Source organism: Aquila chrysaetos, chromosome 20 (genome assembly GCF_900496995.4).
Source record: "Aquila chrysaetos chrysaetos chromosome 20, bAquChr1.4, whole genome shotgun sequence".
In the NCBI taxonomy this organism is placed as follows: domain Eukaryota; kingdom Metazoa; phylum Chordata; class Aves; order Accipitriformes; family Accipitridae; genus Aquila; species Aquila chrysaetos.
Window position 1 is genome coordinate 19,331,115 of NC_044023.1, and position 23,294 is coordinate 19,354,408.

Here is a 23,294-nt window from a genome sequence, read left to right on the forward strand (position 1 = left end):
GAAGGCTAAGCATCTATGTGTTTTTATGAATGTCAGTAGGTCACCCCAGCCACCATAGGGCCATGCCAGTCCCTGTCCCCTCCCCGGGCTGCAGGGATTTGGGATGCACAGCCCCACGGATAGCCCCAGAGGCCACCCCGCTGCTGGGGCTGCACGGACACCCCGCACCGGGTGCTGAGGCAGGTCCGTCCCAGCGCTCACGGGCAGCTGCTTGCTGTATTGCAGGGATAACTCGACACTCACAAATTCTCTTTATTCCTCACTGTGAGGAATCTGTGTGAAGCTGGAGATTTTGATGCATTATCTTATCCGAATTGATCGTTTTGTTTTCAAATTAAAGAAAAAACAAACATTATTATTATTATAGTCCTTGCCTCGGCAGCACTGCTGCATTAATTCAGTTTTCCTTCCTTCGTCTCGCAGTTAATTACCCACCCCATCCATGAGGTTAAGACTGTCTGCTCATATGATCAAGTTTCAGAAACAAAATCCTAACCGGAACGGAGTAGCCAGAAGTGGACAGGGCTTTATTTAATACGCTGGCACAGTAACTAAAGGTGGGTCTCACTCCTGGACATGCTTGTGTAATTGCTCACTCTGTTTTGTTTGGGAAATTTATAGGTCACGTAAAACAGAAAATAATGAGTTTATTACAAAAGAATTTTTTTCCCACATAAAACTCTGTGTCATTAAATTTGGAAAGCACTTAAAATTCTCCGTTTTATTTTTGGTAAGCACTGTCTATTGAAAAGTGAAAGTATCAGAGGAATCTCTAGGCAGAATTTGTGAACTTTCCAATGAAAAGACAGCACAATGTCTTCCCTTCATGTCCCAAGGTCTTTGGCAACTGTGCCACTTTCTGAATGACACTGAAGTTATGTGCCAAAAGTTTATTCCTAAAGCAGGTATGGCACATGGTTACGGTCACAAAGATATCCTTGCCCAGCGTTAATGCCAGAGGAGCTCTGAGGCTGTCAGCATTTTGATTTGGTGGGGGGAAACACCATCAAAACCACATGTATTCTTAAAATATATACAAACAGTTTGAATGCTGTCAAATAGAGCTGCAAATCAAGGAAGATGCAGCATTTCTCATAGAAGGTCCTTAAAGCTCTACTCGTAGTAAATTGGCATGTGATAACAGATGATTACAAAACCCCATGTCTTCTAATAAGTTATAAAAGCTTTTCTTTGATTCAAATCCAACCATGAGTGGCAATCTGTGAGAGTCTTATGTCTTCTAGAGACTTTCCTAGCAAACACTTCCATTTTTTTCTCTCTCCTCTGCATGCCATACTGGAACACAAGTGGGAGCTGGACTTGTCCACTATAGCAAACATGATCAATCTTATTACTATCTGAGCACCTCCCCGGGTGCCAATGAGCAGCCTTTGCTGGACCATGCTAGAAAACCATTTATTTAGCTCCTCAAGGGCCTGATCCAGTATTAGCAGATGTCAGTGGAAAGAATTCCAGGGAGCGCAACAGATCAGGCTCCAAAACAACCTCCAATATGGTAGCCTTCTCTGGGTTTCTTTGCTCTTTTCCTCAGAAAGACTCACAGACAAAGCAATTAGCAATATCTGAAGCAGAAGATGTATCACGCTATACATCTTTTCACAAAACATTTTTTTCCTGGGGGACACTGAGGATGCAGAACATGTATTCTGGGGGCACACAGATGACATCCACTGTTTCTTAATTATGTAATAAGTACTTTTAGGACAGTATAGTCTTGCCAGCTCTGGCAAAGGCAAACATGGTAACTGTTCTGCTCACAGCATTAAACACACTTCTCTCACTGTGCAGTGGAAGGATGTGTTTAAACTCGCAGTCTATCACTATTCCTGGATAGTGTAGGAGAGTCCAGGAACACTCAAGATGTCTTTTCCTGTGTATATTAACTTGTTCAGAACAAAATAGTGTTCTTAGAAAACATGAATCTTATGGCGGAAGAAAGTCTCCCTCATGACTGCGCTACGAAGGTTTCCAAACAGCTGCTTGTTCATTTGGGTGCATGAAATATTAGGTTCAGCCGGCTCACAAGAGCAAACATGTAATTTCTTCTCGCCGTGGCACCTTCACCGTGGTCATTTCCGCCTGGCTTTGTAATGTTGGCAAGTGCAGTACCAGCACAATGTCTTCATTGTACGAGCTTTCAGAGGAGAGCTGCAGAGCTCCTGCAGCCTCGGTGAAACGCCGGCCGTTTGTCCTGCTTTGCAAGGAACCGCGCTCCTAAGGAGTTTTGCGAGTGTCCGATGTGAGCAGTGAAGACCAGAGGTTTCAGGTGTTGCTAGATGGTGGATCCGCACGCTCCCACCCATCTGTGGACCACGCACAAGGATCAAAGCGTTGGTCGGGCGACCTCCAGCGCGCCGAGCTCGCCAAAGCCGCAGGAGCGGCACCCCTTGTCCGTCCCCCTCGGGGCTGCCCGGGCACCGGGGTGGGTGAGAGCTCAACCCTCTCCTCAACACCTCCTCACATCAAAACCTTCACTGAAGCTTTTGCTCAAGGCTCAGGTGCACAACCCCTTCTAAGCAAGGAGGTCACAGCCCAGGCCCTGAGAGGAAAAAGTGGTTGTCAGTGAAATGGAAGAGGTGTCACTGTTTTAACACAGATTAGGCAAAATCTAACCCTCATTAATCCTTCAGAGCAGGGCCTCTGGTTTGTTCTTTTTTCAATCTACTCTGTATTCAAAGCAAGTACATTTTTTCTGTCACTATACCGCTATTGTTAACAACTATAAATGTATTAAAAACACAGGGGCATTTTAGTATGTGTATTGTGCATAAGAAATATTGTTACATGACAAGCTCCAATTGGCAAGTGAAAAGAGGTTTTATTGAAGGAAATAGCAGTAGCAAACAGTGAACTATGCAGAATAATGGTAATTGTTCCTTTAACATTGGCAGCGCGCGTTCACTTAATATGACTGCTCCTCTGTCTCTGCCTCATCCAGACCCAGAGGACCTGTTAGACAAGCAGGCAGCCACCTCTCTCTGGGATCAAGCTGTCAATGCAAACTTGCTTTCTTTCTATTTCTCGGAGCTAAGCTATACCCCCAGAGCTCCTGAAGCTTTTCCTGAGTGAAAGCTTTAAAAAAGCTCCATTCGAAATTACATCACACGAGCTGTTCTCTTCAGACTGACAGAACAAAAGCAAGGGGGGGAAATGCCAAAAGTACCATCTGAATGACTTCTGAGTTGCACAGAATGATTTACCTCCTCATGCTTTATCAGAGCAGACTAACGTTGTCTTGACCTTGCCTACCAAAGCCCCAGCAGTGTCCTCTAACTAGCAGAGAAAGTTTGCATCGTGTGTGTTTGCAATACAAATAAACGCAGGGCCGTTGGGTGCAGGCTTTTTGCACACAACAACAGGGTCTTGGGTACCCCGTTAAGAAAGGTCCTAATGGGGGCATGGTGCTTTCTAAACTTTTTTAGATGAAGTGGTCTCTAACACAACCAGCTCATCATTACTGGAAGAGCCCGACCTGTGGGTGCTGCACAGCCTGGTGTGCTCACCCTCTAATCAGCAACACCCCAATTAACGGTCATGGTGAGAACTGCTGAGGGCCACTGCCAAAATCTGAGAGGTCTTTCAGGTGGCTCCAGTTGGGACCCTCCAATTAAAGGTCATCATCAGAAGTAAAGGGAGCAGATAAGCATTACCCACTTCTGCTGTGACTGAGTAGGAAGCAGATAAATTGGCATATCTCTCCCTTTTAAAGGCTTTCAGGTGGTGCAGACTGGTTTGAGAACCCTCACCCAGGAAAACATCCTCAACTGGGAAGGGAGGGTGCCATGGGCCTTTCTCCTTCTTCAGCAGATAAATAAAGGTAAGAGGAAGAGAGCAATGCCATGGCTGTTCCCCAGGTAAGGTCCAGAATCAGCAGCCCATGTAAGGTGGCTAGGTGTCAGTTTGGGGTTTGCCTGATCCCAAACTGATCCACTGAGATCCTGCAAATTGAAACAAGCAGGTTTTGTGTGGCTCGTAAGCTGACCCTTTTGGGGTTCTTAATTTTCCTAAGAAAACGGTGGTGAGGTGAAGAGCTTATTATCCTCATACTCGAAAGCTTGTAGCTTGGCCCACCGCACAGCACTTTATGTTTGTTCTGCTGTTTTGAATAAACCTTAGAATGTTTCTTTAAGTCACTAATACAAATAATAGTCTCACTTTAAAGATGGGCTGAAGGCTGAAACAGATAATGAGTCAGTATTAAGGCAAAAAATATTGTTCACATTCCCCCAAGGAATTAGAATAATTAAGCTCACTTTCTTGCATGAAAGAGGCCACTTCAGTAGTCGCAAAGATGCGACGCCATGCCCTAGGTACTGCGGGGAGAAGGAGCTGAGAAGGTTGGGGACTTACCTGAATCTCCAAGGGGCTGTGGGATGGGGCTGTCCAGTTCTGGAAAACAAGAATGGGAGAGGAAGGCTTCACTAAGCAGGAAAAACTCCTCAGCTGTTGAGGTGGCTCTGTTATCCCACACAGGCACCAGAGTTTTGTAAATGCCTCAAAATCGTATTGTTAACAGAGGAAAAAGAAAAGTCAGGCTACTGGGGCTGGAGACTTAGTCCTCTGATTGACTTCACAAGTATGGAAAAACAGCTCGTGACAGAAGCTGGGATGTACCTCTTCCCTTTAAGGATCCAGTGTCCTCTGGCCTCTCACTGAGATGTTGGTTTGGGTTTTTTTTTCCCCCAAGGGGCACAGCCAGTTTTCATATGGTCAACACAACTTGTCTTACCCAGAGGAGCAGAGGCTGCCCGAGGATCCTGACTCACTACTGCAGCGTTCATCCCTGAGTTTCTGAGTGAGTAAAGTTTACAATTTTTAGTATGTCTATTTGGTGGCTCGTGTCTGAGTTGTCTTCATGCACCTGATCAGTGAAATGGCTCTGCTTTGATCCATAAGCGACCATCCTAATGCCCATTAAAGCTGATGGTAATGTTTGGCTTCAGGGCTTACTATATCAGGTGTTGTATCTGCTTCCTACGCCAAATCGTGAAAATCTTAATTAGGCAAAATCTTCATTAAAATAATTGCAACCGAGGAAAACACTGGTAATGAACCTGAATACAGACCTCATCACTGTGTGCTTTGTCACATCCCTGTTCCTACCAATGGTACATTTGAAGATGCTGGACTTTCAGATTTTTGAAGCTAGCAGAATAAGCTATTAAACATAACGACTGTAATACACGCAGCCTAGTTTTCTGAACCATGGTTTTAGGATATGGTAGGGGCTCAAGTTTAGCTCACCCATCTTTATTTTTCTGTTTCAGCATGGCAATGCTTCCTATGCTTTTAGGTATATTAGGGCTTTGCAGTGTCTTTCACCACCATAGTGTCTGAGTATCTCAAAATCAATAATGATGGCAAAGCAGAAAACTTCATGGTGTTTGTGGAACTATGCATTTCCCCTCTGCTTGGAGGGGAAGACATAGGTCTTATCTAAATGACTGAATACTTGGGTGGCATTGTGATCCCACTGGATGTGGGGTCACCCCAAATGTTCTGCAGTTTTTTTGGTAAATCTGAAGGTAAATTGTGAAAAATACTAGCCTACCTTGTAAATCTGAAGTTGTGCTTGTAACAGTGGCAACCAGAAGCTTGTTTGCTTATAAAATGAGGAAAATATGATCTGGAAACAACTTTGAGACAACAGATGGGGTACCATGGTCCTATTTGCAGGCTCTTGATTCAAGCATAGCTGGCCTTTCAGCAGGACAGCAGCGAAGCTCCTCGTGGCATGGGGACAAACGTGCTTGTAGGCGAAGGCTTGTGAGTCTCTGACACCACACCACAAGCAAGACCTGGAGTCCCTGGGGCACTGTGTGGCTGAGAAGAGATTAATTTGCTTATGCCACCGTGCAGACCACACTACCCTCTGCTCCTCCCCTGCAGTGATTCACATCCCGTATCGCTCTGTCTGCTAGCTGCATGCTTTGGGGACGTACATAGTGAATTACTTGCTCTCACCTGGACTGAATTCCAGAAAGTTTACTTAGAAATCTGTAGACAACTCTTCTCCCTTTTCTTCTACCAGTATGTGTAAGCCAAGCTTTATGCTCTCTTTGAGTTTTACTAAAAAGAGAACAGAAACGTATGCCTTTTTCCATGCATTTATTTCAAGCCATGATTCTTCTGGGAGGTGCAATTTGTTTACGTCTTTCCATAACAAATGACAATGGTTAAGGTTGCATCTCTGCCAACCTCTTTCTAAGTGGTTTCAAGCAGTTTACTTAGAGGGATTATTTCATCTGCCACAGTGTATGAGGCAGCTCTGAGGTAGTGTCTAGCTTGCACGGAACAAGACCACTGAACATTAGCTTAAGGCAGGAAATTTAAAGTCCAATAGACTGTAGGATCACAAGAGCATAGAGTGATAGTTTGCAAGTGTGCTGCACCTGAAGAAAACCGAAATTGTTTGACTCTTCCTTTCCTGATGGTACCAGAAAGACTGGGAAAGGCTAGCAACATCAACTGTCCATTGGAGGTGGTGACTGCTTAAATCCTGATCCCCCAATAAGTGCTTGCACTAACCATTTAATTCTTGTGTGCCTCAAATAATCCCCTACAAAGCAGGGACATGTATAGTTCCTAATCATGTATGACTGTTTGGGTGCTGAAGTATTATCTGTAAATTAATATATGCTCTGCAAATGCAATTGTCAATGTCTTGCGGTTGCCTTGTTCATCTTCAGAAATAGTCTTAAATTTTTATGCAGCAAACTTCAGCAGCTATTGCAGTTTATGGTCACTAGTTAGCTACAGCAGGAGGGTCAAACTTTGGAGACTGTAGTTTCTTTCCAGCCTGTAGGTTTCCTCCCCCTTCAAGTCTGTTTTCTACTCTTGCCAGAACCCTGCCTTCTGTTTAAAGGCATTAGTAATACCAAATAAAGCTAAAGATGCTCGTTATAACAACTAAGTTGTTTCCTTTTTAATCAGAGCACATGTTCATGCCAGGTTTGGCATGTAGAATCTGTGTATGTGTCTGGTTTAGGGCACAGTAAGCTGATCATTTGTTAGAAGACTAGTGCATTACATATAATTTTCCTTTTAGCTGTACAATTTACCAGGAGGTTGGTACGAGCATTGGTAATCTACTTTTTGCTTGGTTGGAGGTGGTGGAAATATAAAGAATGGGAAATGAGGCTATTGCCACATGTGGTGAATTGTGGTTTGGTAGCAGCAGTTGTCTTGTAGTTAGGTGGCCATCGAAACCTTTCTTGGAGTGGGAATAAATAAAAAAAAATAATCTTCAGAAAATATATCAGTTTTCAAAGAGTAAAGAAAGATGCAGCAATTATTGTGACACAGGTTTGCAGTCTGTTTCTGATTATCCTTTTGGCTGGAGAGTTGGGGTTTCTAATTGTAAGGTTAAGGAATCCTTTTTATCTATCTCTTGCCTCCTAATCCTATGCTAGACAGTATTGTTTTCTGTGCCTTTTGTCTTCTGGGGAAGGAGACGATCTCTGGCTCATGCGAACATCTTGTTAAAGTCTGCTGAGGATTAGGGGGTGTGACAGTTTTCTTGCTGAGCCTTTTTATTGGGGATTTTTATGCCTGCTTTTCTGGGAGGTCTTTGAAATGTCTTTTATGTAGCAATCATTTCACTCTTTCTTTGTTGTCTCAAATGTTGAGGCTGTATTCTTCTCATCTGTTCCTGTTTATATTCTGCACTAGCTGGTCATAACAGTTTAGCTTGAAACTATCATCACGCCGTGTGCTTCTGAATCGCAGGAGTGCTGCTAACTGCTCTAGGACAATTGCAAATTTGAGCTTTATTTTAGGGCATCTGAAGCTTTAGCATGGATGTTTAGTACGAAATACTGTTAAAGAGGTTCCAGATGAAAACCAATAATCTAGGAGTTGGACATTTCCAGTGTCTACAGCTAGGTATAGCCCATTAAAAATGCTCCTGCTATAAAGAGATAGGTCCCCCTTAGGATGGTGTTCACCAAACCCGCTGTAGCTGGTATGATAGGTGTTCAGTCTGGCCTAAACTCCTACAGTAATCAGTGGAAAAGACAAGCCCAGCATGCTGGCAAGTCATCCCATCTTGACAGAAGAATTTAACCCGGGAAAAAATTGCTCTTAGGAAGACTTGTTTTGTCCCTGTTCTCCCCCTACCCCCCTGCAGTTGGCTACAGACAAAATGTAGGTAGTTACCCAGACCAGAAACCAAACTTCTAGGGGACTAAAGTTAGATAATACAAAGACCAATCCTGGCCAAAGAAGTGAAAGAACTTAGCTTTTCACGAGAAATTTGGAAAACTTTGGTAATTTCCCATTTCAGTTTGAGGAAGCTATGGGGTTGATCAATGTACTTAAGTACAGGTAAAATACAAGATTTTGTTTCCTAAAATTTTTATTAATTCAATGCTTCTATGTCTTGAGTGGCTATCTTAAGACACATGGACTTCTTGTATCTTTTTTTTTTTTTTTAATGAGATGGTAAGCACATTATTGCTGATTTCCCACAGTGCTTATTTCTGATACTTTGTAAGCTCAGGTACCAGCTGGGGAGATCCCAGATTCAACGTTAAGCAAGGAGCCAGGGTTATGTAGTCTTGCTGATAATGAAGGTATCAGAGGCAGGTTTCTGAGACATTTGTATGGGAAAACTGGTTGCATCACCTTCCCCTTTGAGAAGATTGAGGTGAAAATTATGTTTTCATTAAGTCATTACCAAAATGAGTGACTTGTGCACAGGATGCTGTTTCAATTTTTTAATCTAGCTAAACTCTTATTTATTTCACTAAACAGTGTATCCTATCTTTACAGAGGAAGAACCTACCTGCTTAGATGTTTCTTTTGCTCCTGTAAATACCTTCCTAAAAGCTATTTTTTCTCTCCCTATCAAGAATTTGCCTCATGTAACACAGCATTTCCACTCGCCTTTGCTTGCAGGCTCTCTAGCCTAATTTTTAGTGTCTAAAGCCATATATAATATCGTTCCATTTCACACTTAACCACAAAACCCACTCTTCCAGATATGACCTCAGTTTATTTTATATCGCACGTCTTTTTCTTAAAGTATTTTATACATAGCATAATATGCAATGATACGGCACTGATGTTTATCAAAATTGTTTCACACTGTACTTATTTCTATTCCTGTCTTTTGGATCAAGTATGATACAGCTGCAGATTAATTCCACCTTTTAAAATAGGTTTAATATGTTTATTTTCTTACCACATTCACTCCATCCACTAACTTGTTATATGGATTATATTTAATGGGAATCTTGTGGGACTATCAAAGAGCATTTATTTTCTATTGAAATAACAATTAAGATAACACGCAAACTAATATAGTAATCAAATAAAACTGACAAATAACAAAAACTTTTTTAAAGCTGCAGAGGCATGCTAACAAATCTATTTGATCAATATATGGGATGTGAAAAAAGAGGAGACAAGATTGACTGATGAATAAAATGGAACTGACACAAATAGGCTGACAGCCAGTCGCAAGTCTCTTTAGGGCAAATGCAATTAACTTAGAATAATAGACTCAAATTTGATGGTTAGAAATGCATTTTTATTAACAATCACAGCCTGAATCATTATGCACTCTTATGAATAAAATTGTAGTTATACTGAAAGTCTGTGTATACATGTATGCATGTACATACAAAAAAGCCTTGTTGAAGGAGAGCTTTATTTTTGTGACAGAATAGCTGTATGAGATTTAAAATATAAAGCATACACAAGTATAAATCTAAATGTTCAAACTGGTGATATAAAAATCACATATGTGGTACGCTAGTATTAATGATAAAGGCAATAAGCATTGGTCCCAGGACTGCTTGTTCTTTTGGGATGTGAAATTGCAATCAGGGATTTACAGATTTCATTCTGAGGCAGAGAAGTCATTACTAGAAACATAAGCTCATTCTCTTTACTTTAATAGCTATTTTAAATCATTCATTTAGAAAATACATTAACTATTTATTGTATAGGCAGTACATTTCTATTGGCATTCCATTTTCATGCTTTTTTATAATCCTTTTTAACAAATTATTTTATTAAAAGAAGATTAGAATTAGCAAAAGGATCCTACCAATTTTTGAAAATGCTACTCTTGAAGAAGGATATTTCCCATTATTAACAGGTATGCAGTATTAAAACTTTAAAGGGAGGGAAGATATTCAATTGCTAATGTGTCCTTTTTCTTTTGACCTTCATTGCAGAGGCTGATTGCTATTTGTAAATTACTTTTAAAATTATTAATCTCATTTAATTTCTGAATAAATATATAATCCTCTTTTTTTTTCCCCCAAAATCCTTGGGATTTAGATATGAGAAGAGCTGCCTATAGGATATGTTATGGTGCAGTTGTCTCTTATTTGTGGGAAAAGATGAAATACACCACTTAATGCAGAGAAACTCTACATGGTATTAGTGAAGTATAACATGAGTATGAAACCATGATACCTGCAATGTGTGGTGCTTAAATATCTTGAAAAAAAGGTATAATGGTAGGAAGTAAAACTGCACTGGAAATGATTTAAATCCAGAGTTCTCCAGCTCTCTGTCCTTGGTGGACTACTGGCTGGCCAGGGGCAGGATAGCAGCAAAACATGATGTGCTGTAGTTGCCTATAGCATGAAGAAGTTGGTGTAAAACTTCATCGTGGTTCTTAGGCAGTTTCTGGGGTTGCTGAGCTGGATCCGAGAAGCAACCACACTTGGTTTTCTCCACTTCAAAGGTGGTTTTAACCCTCCCCAATTCTCAGAAGTGAGAAGTGCGTGGATGTACTGGGAAGGCAGACCGCCTAGTGTCTGGTAGGGGAGAGACCCGTGGAGACCATTGAGAACAGGGACAGTGTGTAGCTGGGGAACAGATTTTTCTGGTAAACACCTGGTGCCTGGGGAATCTGTAGGCTGCCATTTTGGTTTTCTGCCTCTAATTAGCCTTAAATTCATTGCCATGAGGGAAAAACTTCTTGGGAACTCCAACGGTTGCTGGAGATGTTCCAGCCATTTTTTTCCTCCTCTGATTATCTATTCTAGATACTCACAGCAACCCACCACGACATTTCCTGAGCTGGCTTCTTGAATAGCTGGTATTGCCTATTGTTAGCCATAAGATGGATGGATCACGTGTTGTTCTAGCACCACCAAACCTGGTGTGTGCCTAAAAAGGGAATAATACTGTCAGGTCCGGCATAGTTGTTTTACTTTGACACAGCAATTGTTGCCTCAGATACTTGGACTGCTAAAGATTTCTTACAGAACTGCGTTTGGTGTAGAGGGAGTTTGAGTAGTCAAACTTATGTTATCTATTCAATTTCTCCTTACCATCTCTGTAGATGTGTCACTGGAGACCAATGGAAGAGAAGTTACTTCTTGAATGTGATGCCAGAAAAAGAATATGTGCTCTTTTATGACCACAGTTACTTAATATTTCAAATGAGGAACAGGTCTTAAAGTAACTTGCATGAAAGTTTTAGTAGGTAAACAGGCTAAGGAAGAAAGACCAGATGAACTGCTGATTTAAATGGGGACAGCTGCTTTGCAGTCAATGCACAGCTAGTATAGTGGATTGGGGCTGTGGGCTCAGTTCTTCCACCTCGTTGGTTTTAGGCTAGTGAAATAGTGGTGAACTCCACACAATATTTCCTGATGTATGGTGATGTAAGAGAAAGGAGGTTCAGGCCCTGCATGATGATAGACTAATTCTCCACTGATGTAATCATCCAACCAGAACAAGAATGACTCATTCCATCCATAAATATCTTGGGGCCTGCTTCTGATCACATTTAAATTCGTTCACACCAACCTCATCTCATTTGCTTGAATGGGCTTACTCCTGAGTTAGAATGATACATGTAAGAGAAAATCCAGGTCCTTAAAAATCAAATCATAATTAGTTTCTCTTAATAGCTGTTCTATTAAAAAAAAAGTCAGATCTTCCAAAAAAATATTAGAAAGCAAAAGAAGATGCTTTTAAGTGCATTGGGTTTTTTTGTAATCCAGCAGTGGTAGACTTGTTGGTGATGTATCATACTTACAATATGTTTCTATTGGCATTCAGGTTCCATATTTTTATATTCCCTTTTCAGAAGTTATCTCATTAAGAGAAGATTAGAACTAACAAAATGTAACTATCAGGTTTTGAAAATACTTATCCTGAAAAGGATATTTCTCCCCAGCGCCTGCCACTTTTGTTCCACTCCATCTTAAACCTGTTCAAGTTCAGAACTCTGATTTCACCATTTCCTGCTCCGAAAATATTAAAAGATTCCATTCCCCATCGGTTTACACTTTCCTCAGTTTTTATCTTCTACAAATATGGCTTGGCCAAGATGTTCTCGGTGAAACAAAAATACTTTCGCTTTACTTTCTGTTCACCTCATCCTCAAGCAGGTGCCAGGCAATCTGCGGTAGCTGTTCCGCTACCTGAGAAGCGTTCATATATAGAAACACCGGGCCAGACTCCGTTGTCACGGCATGGAAAGCCAAAAATAGATGGCATGAGAACATATTTCTTCCCATGAAGATTTCTGCAGCTATGTGAAGTCTTCAGATGAGCAGGTTTTAGTGTTAGAAGAGAAAAGAGTAGCGTTGGAATGAAGACTCTAGACTGTATATTTATAATACATATTATAGAAACTATTTTTATATATGTTTGATTAGGTAGGGATAGACAGACATGTGAATATTCCTCCTTCCCCCAGTGATGAAGAGTTGTGCCAACACCTAGTCCCCCATGTCAGGTGTATGCTGTTTCCACCTATTAGCATGGTTGGAGAGCCACAAAAAAGTAAACTGCTTACAAAAGCTGTATTTGTAACTTATTTAATGCATGGCACTGGTTTGCTCTGTGGTTCAGGACTATGCTGAAGGCTGAGTTGCACTAGACATCGTGCTGTGTTAGTGCCACTGGCATGGGGGAAGATGGTGTATTCTAAAGCCAAGGAATGGTGCCAAAAAGAATTACAGATGATGCGTTTGGAAAGGACCTCCTAGTTCAGCTAGTCCCAGCCTGCGTGATATGAAAATCTCTGTAGGCTAATCCCTTGGGTGTTTTCCCTCTCGTTTCTTCTTAGACACCATCAAGTGACAGTGCCTGTAATGCTTCCTGAGGCAGAGCATTGCCTAATCGTCCTTGCTTGGAGAAGGTATTTCCCTACCATCCAAGCTATGGTTTTTTTGGTTTGGGTTTTTTTTTTTTTTCTTTTCCCAAATAAGCGTAAGGGCAGGTGTCCTGCCGTGGAAGCAGAAAGACTTGTAGTGGGGTAAGTCATTCCAAGTGGAGTAAAGCAGTCAGCACTGCAGGTTCTTCAACACTTGATTTTTCTGGAATAATTTGTTTCCTCCCTGATCTTGGTGGTGCTGCTTCTTTATGCTTTTCTTCACAGTAAAGGGCCATATTTTGTTCTCTCATGTGGGCTTTTTTTAAACCAAATTGCTCTTAAAGACACCAAGGCAATTGTCATTTATGTTAGGATCTAAATTTGCTAAGGTTTGATAGGTATTTTATTTACAATAGTGTCAGTGATGACAGAACAAGGGATTGATTCTGCTTTAGCTTTTATGACAGTGCTAATAAAGTTCTCTGGCTCGCAGATAACATCTAACAGGCCTTATACTGCAGTGCAAAATTATGGTTAAGACTCAGCTGGTGGTTATTGTCCACTAAATGTTCAACATATTGTAGTAGTGCGTTAGTAGAAAGTTAACTGTAGTGACTGGTGATTTCTGCCCTGGCCAGAAATCTGTCAAACTAGGTGCTCAGTTACAGGTACAGCTGAAACGTTGCAGTCCCTGAAAACTTGAGGTCTAAGTAGGTAGCTGAATCGTGATGATTTTACAGATGATAAGCTGTGTTCTGGACGTGAAATTTTTTTTTTTTTTTTTTTTTTTTTCCTGAAGAACACAAAGGCAGCCTAGGAATAGCCCGGTACAAAACTTTGTTCTTTTGAGTGTTAAATGGATAGTAAGAAGCATATTTTTCTCCAGTTTTAGTCTTAGTTATAACCTTTATCCTCTATATTTCTTAAAAATCCTTGCTTCATTTTCTTCTGTAGTCAGGGAGAGGACTACATTGATTCACTTTCTAGGTGGCTTTCCAGCTCTGTATAGTGTATCTTTTTAATTCCTTTAGCTTCAGTTTGAATTGTTCATAGAAGAACACTTACGTAATTTCAGTGAAACTTCTAATGTTCTCCCAAGAGAAGGTGAATTTGTGAGGGTTGCCATTATGCTTCTCTTCAAACAATCTCTCCCAAAATATTAAGGAAGGAAAAACCACAAAATTGTATTAAAATAGCAAAAACCACCTATATAAAATGTTGCTTTCTTGTGAAACTAAGCAGAAGAACTGTAACTACCCTGGAATTCAGAGTAGTCTATAGAGTTTTGTGATTTTTGGGAACAGGCTAGTGCAGTACAATTATCCGGTCTGACTGGAGCTCGTAGAACCGTCCTCAGTAATATTTCTGAGGGATTTATTCTTTGCTGCATTAGTGGATGCAGTCAAACCCCACTGCATATCACCAGAGGCCCCCGTCTTTAAAGGTAGGTGCTGCTCCCTGAAAGGCAAAGGGAGTATTGCCATCGACTTTGATGAAAGTAGGAACAAGCCCTTTATTTGCAACTTAAAGCAAGTAGGTTAGAATTATGAAGAATGATTATTTAAAATAGCAATGATGTAATATCAGTGTCAATTCCATTATTTTAACAGATGTAAATTTGCTCTGCTCTTGAACTCTGGTGAATTTTAATGGCAATATTAAAGAGATACTATTAAGACTACTTAAAAGAACTATTTGTAAAAAGTGTCTCCAGTTAGGGGAGGAAAAAGTTTAAATTGCTTTTTTATTCAGTCTGCACAATTATTTATTTGAATGGGTTTGTATATTACAAATTAATATGTATTAGAAGCTGGAAAGATCACACAATGATTCCAATAGTCATTGGATATGGGAGAGCTTGCACTATTTAGACAAAGCAAATAGACTTCTCATCCAGCTATACCTTAGGTAGTCTTCACCATAGGGCAAATAAGGATTCTATGTATGTTATGGACAATGTAGATGAAGAAAAGTAGTCAAAAAATCAGCTGTCTAAATAACTTCAGGGTAAATTTACATACTTTCCAAGGCAAGTTCCATGTCAATAACTCCAGTGTTGTACCTGGTTGATGATAACTACTGTCACTTTCCTGGCAGCCAAAGGGAATCGAGGAGGTACTTACAGGATCCGGTTCTAATTTTACACGCAACCTGTAGTTGTGGCCAGCCCTGGAAAGAGACCTCTTAAAACTTATGTACAAGGCTGTTAGCATCTGCTGTCTCAAAAGTGTTGTATTTTCTGGAGGAAAAGTTTATTGTTTTAAAACCAATTCTAGGGCCACAGTCCAGAGCTCATAAAATTAAATGAACAGGCTGGCATTGCACAAACTAGGTTATCACAGGCCAAAAAAGAAGAAGCTGCCACTTGGTTTTATTTGGAAGAGAATTGGAAGAGTAATAAAACAAATACTAGAAAATGAGACTGAAAATCAGGGAAGATGAGATTCTAATAATTCAGTACTGGCATTTTTATTAAGGGATCAACCTTTCTGTCATTAAAATCAATGGCAGTCCTTTGTGATCTTTCCCTCATCTACAGCTACTAATTTTGGGTGCTACAATTGTTTCTGTTTATTTCTTGGAAACATGCAGAGCTCATCTTCATTAAGAAGTGCTGGGCACTGGCAACTGCAGTCAAGGGTCTCAGCTACCCAGGAAGCTGGATATTTAGAATATCTAAGTATTACGTAAATCTAATGTATGTCTAATTTAGCACTGGGTATAAAAGTTTACTTTGTTACTGTCTCAATCTGTAGGATTCCTCAGTTCCTCAAGATAAGTGGTGGCATAGGGGAAGATGAAACAAGCCTGCAAAGTTGGGATCTGAAATGTTCTGAAGTTTAAAAAGGCTCTGGGCTGAGCTTTCACTTGGTTTGCTGTAGAGTATGTTCCTGTCCTGATGTCCAAATCTAGGAAAGAATTAATTTCACACTTCCAAATAATTGCGTTGCCTCCAGTCCTATTAATCACCTTCCTGGAGCAAATGGGCTGTTTTAGTGGTTAATGGCTGAAAAAGATTTGAGACTTTCAAAAGAAAAGTAAAAATTTGTCTTTTTTTTTGGGGGGGGGGGGGGGGGTTTGTGTTTTGTTTTTTTTTTTTTTTTTTTACCCGATTAGGAAAAATAAATATGAAGTGCCCAAGCAGAGCTGGACATGGTGAATCATTTGACCTAGCAGTTGTTTCTTCTAAGTATTTAAGAGTACAGTCTGAGAATGCATTCTTGGAAGTATTCAGTTTTGATCCAAGAAGAAACGTCTCTTTCCATTAGTTTTTATTTCCTCCTCTTGCTGCAGACAAACCAGAATATTACAAAGGGCAAATCCATGAAACTTTCTCCAACTTTCCCTCCGGGGGGAAAGCAGGCTTTTTCATCTTAAAATGACAGTCTTTCAGTTGTGCAAAAAATGCCTTTCATTTCTCTAAAAGCCACCACATTGAAAAATCTAGGCTGAACTATTGTGGCAGGAAAAGGTGAGGGTGTATCTGGCTGTAGCATGCTTGTGTAAACTCGCATACAGATAGATTTAGACATCACAGTGTATAAACACAATCTCCATGGGCACAGAGAGCTTTTTCTGTCAATGGAAGTACATAATGACTAACATTTTTTGCTGTTATCTCTGGATATAGAAATGTTTTCTACATTGTGCAACAAACCATAGTGGTCATCTGCTCAAAACACATCTCCTTGGCCACCAGGTCACCCTAGTTTTGACATGACTGTCCCAGAGCAGACTGCTCAGTGCAGCCTGTTTTTGTAGCACAGTTGACCAAAGTGACTATAGCTCAGCATAAAGTTTTAAAGCAAAGCCAAATGCAGCCTAACAGGCAAGCTTGGAAGAGATCTCCTGCCAGAATTCAAACCCTGTTCTGCCAGTCTGCTTGTAACTTACTGGTACCGTCTACACAGTGCTCTTGAGATTAATAAATATATAATCCCATATCCCACAGTCCATTACCACACAGTGTTTGAAACATTGCCCATTAACAAAACACAGTACATGCAGGTAAAAATATCAATGTATCTCATTAGAGGAGGGGGAAAAAAATGGAAAATATGTATTGTATTAAAGCCAAGTTTTGGGCTCTTGTGCAAAGTTTGAGGGGAAAAATGTATTTCTCCAGGTGGTCTCAAGTGGAGGGAAGGATACAGTTTCTTGGCTACACTAGCAATTAGAAGCAGGGCAACGCTATACCCAAGATGTGGCCTCTAATCTAGGCAAGACATTCTTCTTCCTCTTCTATCAGAAGCAGATTCAGCAACATGCCTAAGTACAAGCCAAACTTCAAGCATATGAGTAATTGTAGAGACTTTACTCTTGAAATCTTGGTCAAAAGAATCATATCCGATGTTTGCCTTTTTGTCAGCATTGCGTAGGTTGTTTCAGGTTGCGCAGCAACCCGTAGAGTCCTGTGCTCTGATTTTCTTCAGCAATAATAAAGAACTTGTGTGTGACAAAGAGATGAAGGTGGGGCTAAAGTATGGGGGGATTGAACCCTTGGGAAAAATAATACAGGAAAACTGTATGTGATGAATACATACATTGCAGACCCATGACATGAAAAGCAAACAGGCCAAACCACTCAAACCTTTGCGTGATAAAATCTTTTCCTACCATTTTATAGGAATGCTTGAGACTGAAATCAGTATTGCAAAATACTGTTGGTGGAAACGGAAGAGGAACACTGGCATCACTAATTGCAATGAGCAGCTTATGTTCTCTAGGTCTCAACTGTTGACCCTCTGTCGAACCAGCTTATGCCTAGGCACAGAAAAGCAGATGTTCATTTTGTGTCCTGGGTCTGGAAGGGAGCTTAGTAGTTGCTAGACACTCTGCCTGAAAGAGGAGATTCAAATGGACCAAAGTCCTCTTATTCTTGTGAGTAGATAACCAGCTCTTATCTACTCTTTCGCTCCTTGGGTTGAAATAATCAAACCCATAATTCAGTGGGAGGTTTTTTTAGGGAATCAGCTCTATTTGGTGTAGATTTATTGAATCGTATACGCCAATTCTTGGATAAATGCAAGTATGTAGAGGATCCTAATAGGTTTCCTACTATGCTTTAGGATAACTTAGGCAAAACCTGGTGTATCAGTTTCTACCTGGGATCTTTCTACCTCACTGTTAATGTAGTGTTTCTGGAAAGTTCTTTAATCTATGGGAAAAAAATAGCCAAAGAAATGAGAAGCTTGGAAGGGGTGGTCTGTTGGGTTTCTGCTCACATAAATTCCCTGGAAAACACACGTGGCCCTTAAAGGGCCGTGTTGGGAGAATAATTCCCCTGGCAGTGCAACACCACATGTTTCTGCTAGCCCGTGCACTCTGTGCAGCTGCACAACATATCACATAACGCTGTCAACTGCAAGCACGCTAGCTTGCCATTCCAGTGGGGCCCCCAAAACTGTAAATAGCAATAGGTAAGAAAACTCCCTGAGACACAGTACTCGCTGTGGGAGCATGAATGCTTGAGCCAACTGCCCAAAGCTTGTACTTAATGCATGAGACTTGACGGGCCACCGTGCCTCCCCCAAGGCACTTAGTTTGTCCCAGGCTCTTGCCAGGGTTACGTACCCTGGTCTTGAGTCCAGAGCCTGGATGTCTGCCAGCATGGTCAAGAAGTTGCTACGGCTGCCTGGGGGCTGAGGAAGCGCTGTGTCCCGCAGACCCAAGGCCCAGACTCCTTGTAGGGTGCTGAGAACAACTGGGGCTCCCAAATTCTCTTGCTGACGTTGCACTGAAAAATCTTTCTGTGGGCAGAAAGGGCACACAGTGTGTGTGTCCAGCTAAGATTTTACTGCTAGTCCAGTTTGTTTTAACAACTCAAATTCTTTAATTGAGAAAAGCCTTGATTATATAGTCAGAACTGTTGTACAATCCATGCCCAACCTTCCCAGTACCTACCCTCTTACATGGTGGTGTGCTCACCCTTCCCATATGTCGCGATATCCCATCCCACGTGATGTCCTGAAGTTCCTGCTCTGTTTCCACCTTGTCCATCTTACCCTGTCTCCAGGTAGCCCAGGTAATGCCTACCCCCAAGGATCCAAAACAGATGAGGGTAATTCTATAGAGCCAGCAGGGCTACCTAAATGTGGGAGGTGTGACCTTGAGTAACGCGTCCGGAAAGTTCATCATGTTTTGCAGCGGAGGAGCGCGAAGAAGCAATGTTGGACGCTGTGACGTGACAGTACAAGGGCAGGAATAAGGGCGTTTTCTCCTGTCAGTCTCTTTGGCTCCATCCTTTCTCAAACTCAACCACTTCAGGAAGTTGCGTGTGAATGACTGCAACGTTGCCGGTAATAGTTGTCTCAAGCAGCCAGCGGTAAGCCCAAATCTTCATTCTGAACCGTTGCTGGTGACTGCGAGGTGGGCAGTGCCATTCGGGATGTTCAAAGACTAGGAATGGCAAATGGTAGTGACTTGGGCTGTGCAGCTTTGAAGAGGACTTGCCCTAGCGCTGCTGGGCAGCAGCAAGAAATACTGGGAAGAGGAAATCCTATATATCCAACGTCTGCCCTGCATACAACAGAGAGCACAGTTCTCTCTCTGGACACTCCTGTTCACATCCAAGTGGGCAGGAGGTGGGTGGAGGGCAGCTGAGAGCTGCCAGAGCCTTGGCTCTTCTGCCCTGAGCTTCTTGCAAGAGTAACTGGCCAGGTACGAGACAGAAGATAAATTAAATTACACTTTTCTAGCTCTATAGGAACATACCTTCTCTTGTGAAGCAAGAAGAGGGGAAGCGGTGCTGCGCTTGTCAGGGCTTCTGGTAGGCAGCATGGGAGCCAAGGAAGGTTAGGTTAGATGCTGGCCCAAAAGGTGCTACCTAGACATGTGCATGATTTGTCTTCCCAAAGCTGATGAGAATATATCATTATAGTTCAATCATTCATTGCTCAGTTATCTGACAAGTTCTTGTTTTATGAAAAAGTATGTTCACTGATTAAAAAAACCCAACCAAACAACTTGGGAAAACTATGGCATTTTATATATAAAACTGTTTTATTTTGTGTGAAACTTTACATAAATCATTAATATAATTTCATTTAAGTGAAATATTGAGTTTTCCTTTTTCTTTCTTTTTTAGCCCTGGTCTCACACAGGCATATTAATGATTATTTGTCAAAGTCACACTGTTTGCTTACAAGGTACGAAGGCTTTTTAGACACTATAATGACAGCTTTTGATTCACTTGATAATATTTACAATAAGCCATAAAAGCCAATCTCTGAACGAACAGACCACTTTTATTGGCTTTTAGTGCTATTACTGCTATCATAAGTGGTAAATTGGCCTAATGCAAGTAATACTGCTGTGTCATACTGTAAAAACCACTGCTTAGTTTTATATTTTATTTATTTTTCATGAAAAAATTTTAAGGCATGGAGACTGTACTATCCTTCCACAATCGTTGGTGATTCCCTCCAAGTGAGAGCTGGGGCAGCTTCCACTGCTGTTTGGACTTCCTTTGTTTAGTGATGACCATCTCTGATGGAAGAGGGCTGATCATAAAGTCAGGGACCAAGAGTGTGAGTCAAGTGAATATCTACCTGATGATCTTAGGCTATTTATTTAAATCATAAATTAGAAAAAGAAATATTGCTTAGCTGAAATGGATATATTCCAAATAATTTATGCTAGAATTTTTTGTCTTGTTTTATAATAGCAATAGTATTTTTTAAAATAGTAAACTTTTAAAATATCTGAAGACAATACAATTGGTCACAACTTCACCTAACCAGAATGACTACCAGGTGCCATAATTGCTTTGTCCTATGATTTTTTTTTTTACTTTCCTCTCCTGTCTCTCACTGTCTCTTCTATTGTTTTGCTTACCCTTGGAATATAAGCATGGATTTCAGAGATTTAGAATTCCAGTAACATACAACTTCTCTTTTTCTTTTAATCAGGAAAAAAAAAGTTTATCATAGAATTTGATTTGGTTTTGTAATATTTATATACAAGGGAAATTGTTGAGAAGAAGCAAAGTGAAAGTGAAGAGGCTTAAATTGACTTCTGAGTTTCCGTTCTTTTGTCTTCCCCTGTCTTCCCCTTTGCCCACGTACTATCATAGTGGACTCTTTTCAGTCAGGAATACTGGTTGATTTATCAGCCATGATGTAAGTTTAGGACCAGCAGTCAACATAGGCAACAAAGATGATAAATGATTCTTCTTTGGGGCGAAAAGTGTAGTGTGTTTTTTAAATTTAGTTAAAATTGGAATATTCCAAAGCCAAATATAACTTCATCGTGGTATACTACGTGGCCATTAAAAAATTGGTCTAATGACAGAGATAAGTCTGAGTAATAATCACTAATTTAACTGAACGCATGCTTGAAATAATTATTTACTTTCAATATGCTGTGGGAACAGGAAGAGTCATATTCCAACTTTAATTTTGGCATCCATGTATTTGTGGATGTGTGAGCATTTTGGCACATGTGTTAGTTGCCATGGGGGTCTAAAAAAAACCAGGCAATTTGGCGTTAAAAGAGTTTAACCCCCTTTTAAGACACTTATCTTTATGAAGATTGCACAGCAGAAAACTCTTCTCTGTAAATCTGATGTCTGATGAGTTTACTTCAGTAGGAAGATATTGATTTGACCTGTATTTTACTCTGAAGAAGTCAAGTGATCTTATTTACCAAAATCTACATCTCTGCTTTTAAATTACAGGTGCAGTGGTATAGCTGAATAGTGTTCCTATATGCATCTGTGCTGCAATAGCGTTTTCTTTTTTTCAAAACTGCATGTAGGCATATTTCAGCAAGAAGAATATAATTTGTCAGTAATCAGTTCTCAGATGTCTCAACACTATCATGGCAATGTTTGTGTTTTTCTGTAGAGCACAACAGTGAGCAGTGCATCTACTTCTCCATCTCTGGAGCCTACTGACATATTCAGGCAGAAGTTTTTCTTCCTGCACATATATCTGTACTGTGTATATTCATTTATGTGTGAGAGAAGAAAACATTATCATGTTTAACTGCTGCAATCATAAGCACATTAAGTAGACAGATAATAAACAATCCATCTGAATTTATGATTAAGTTAATTGTGTCTGTGTTTTTCTAATGTGTTTATTCAGATTAAAGACTGAAATTAGAATGAGACTATATAATCAGGAGACCCTAAGAGACTGTGTGACTCCTAAGAAATAAAAATTAATTTAGTTTAGGGGGATAGCAAAGATCTCTGTAACACTTAAATATCGCTTAGGTGGTAAAGAGGCCTTGTGCAATTATCTTCAAAGAGATGAATCGCAGTTGTAGTAAGAGCTATTAAGAAACTCGGCTGACACTGAGGGCTTCAGCACCTAATTTTTGCATATGCCCTTCTGCCCAGCGGACACCAGAAGCCCAGATTCAACCTTCTGTACAGCACATGCAGAAGATTGGGTAACTGGGAGTAATAAGCTGATGGGAGAGGTGAGGAAATGAGGAATTAAAGTAGGAAAACTCCTGGAAGGAACGGGGAGAAGGACCACCTCAATGTCCCTAGGGCTGCTCCGCTTGCATTGGGCACCTCCGCCAGCCACTGCTCCTGAGGCAGAGCAGGAGCAGATGCTCTAGTCCCTTCCCACCTACAGGAGTGAAATGCCCGCTGGTGAGAGCAGCTGGGGGATTGGGCACGGCCCGTGCTCAAATCCCCCTCTGCCTGCTCTCAGCTGGGCTGAGACCACTGGTCAAAGGTTTTCCACTCTTTACTGGGTAGCTGAATACCCTGCCTAGCAGGGACTAGAGCCCATGTCCTGCCCTTCATGCAGGTGTTCTACCTGCTGGGCTGTAGCGTCCTTTCCTTTCTCTCTGGAGCAATGAGCTTTAATTAGTCCATCCAGACATAGACACTTGGGTCTCCAAACCACGATATTACACAGAGTATCTGATAACTGGGGATGAGAGTATTCTTCTGGAAGATGTGAATTCGAGTCCTCTCACACAGTCATGTGCTCTCAGCCCAGATATGAAGTCACAGAACTACTCACTAATCACTAAGCTGTTCTAATAAGGGGTTTATGTCCAGTATTTTATTATTGGACATTTAGAGCAGTCACTCAACGTCTAAGTATCTTTCCATTTGGATTTAGTTCTAAATACTTATTTAAAGAATAGATGGAAAAATAATTCCTTTGAACATCAGCTAACAATGAATATTTAAACTAATTCCACTTTTGGTCTTTCTCTCAACTTTTCCTGTAAT

At 40.8% G+C, this 23,294-nt stretch overlaps 1 protein-coding gene across 1 annotated transcript in view; it reads right to left on the reverse strand.

The window, feature by feature from the left end:
- Positions 1–23,294, reverse strand: part of MDFIC2 (MyoD family inhibitor domain containing 2) — a 46,506-nt gene that overhangs the window by 14,789 nt on the left and 8,423 nt on the right. Inside the window, exon 3 of the mRNA XM_029996353.1 lies at positions 4,372–4,410. Within this exon, the coding sequence (XP_029852213.1) occupies positions 4,372–4,410 (39 nt within the window). The remainder of the gene's footprint in view (positions 1–4,371; positions 4,411–23,294) is intronic.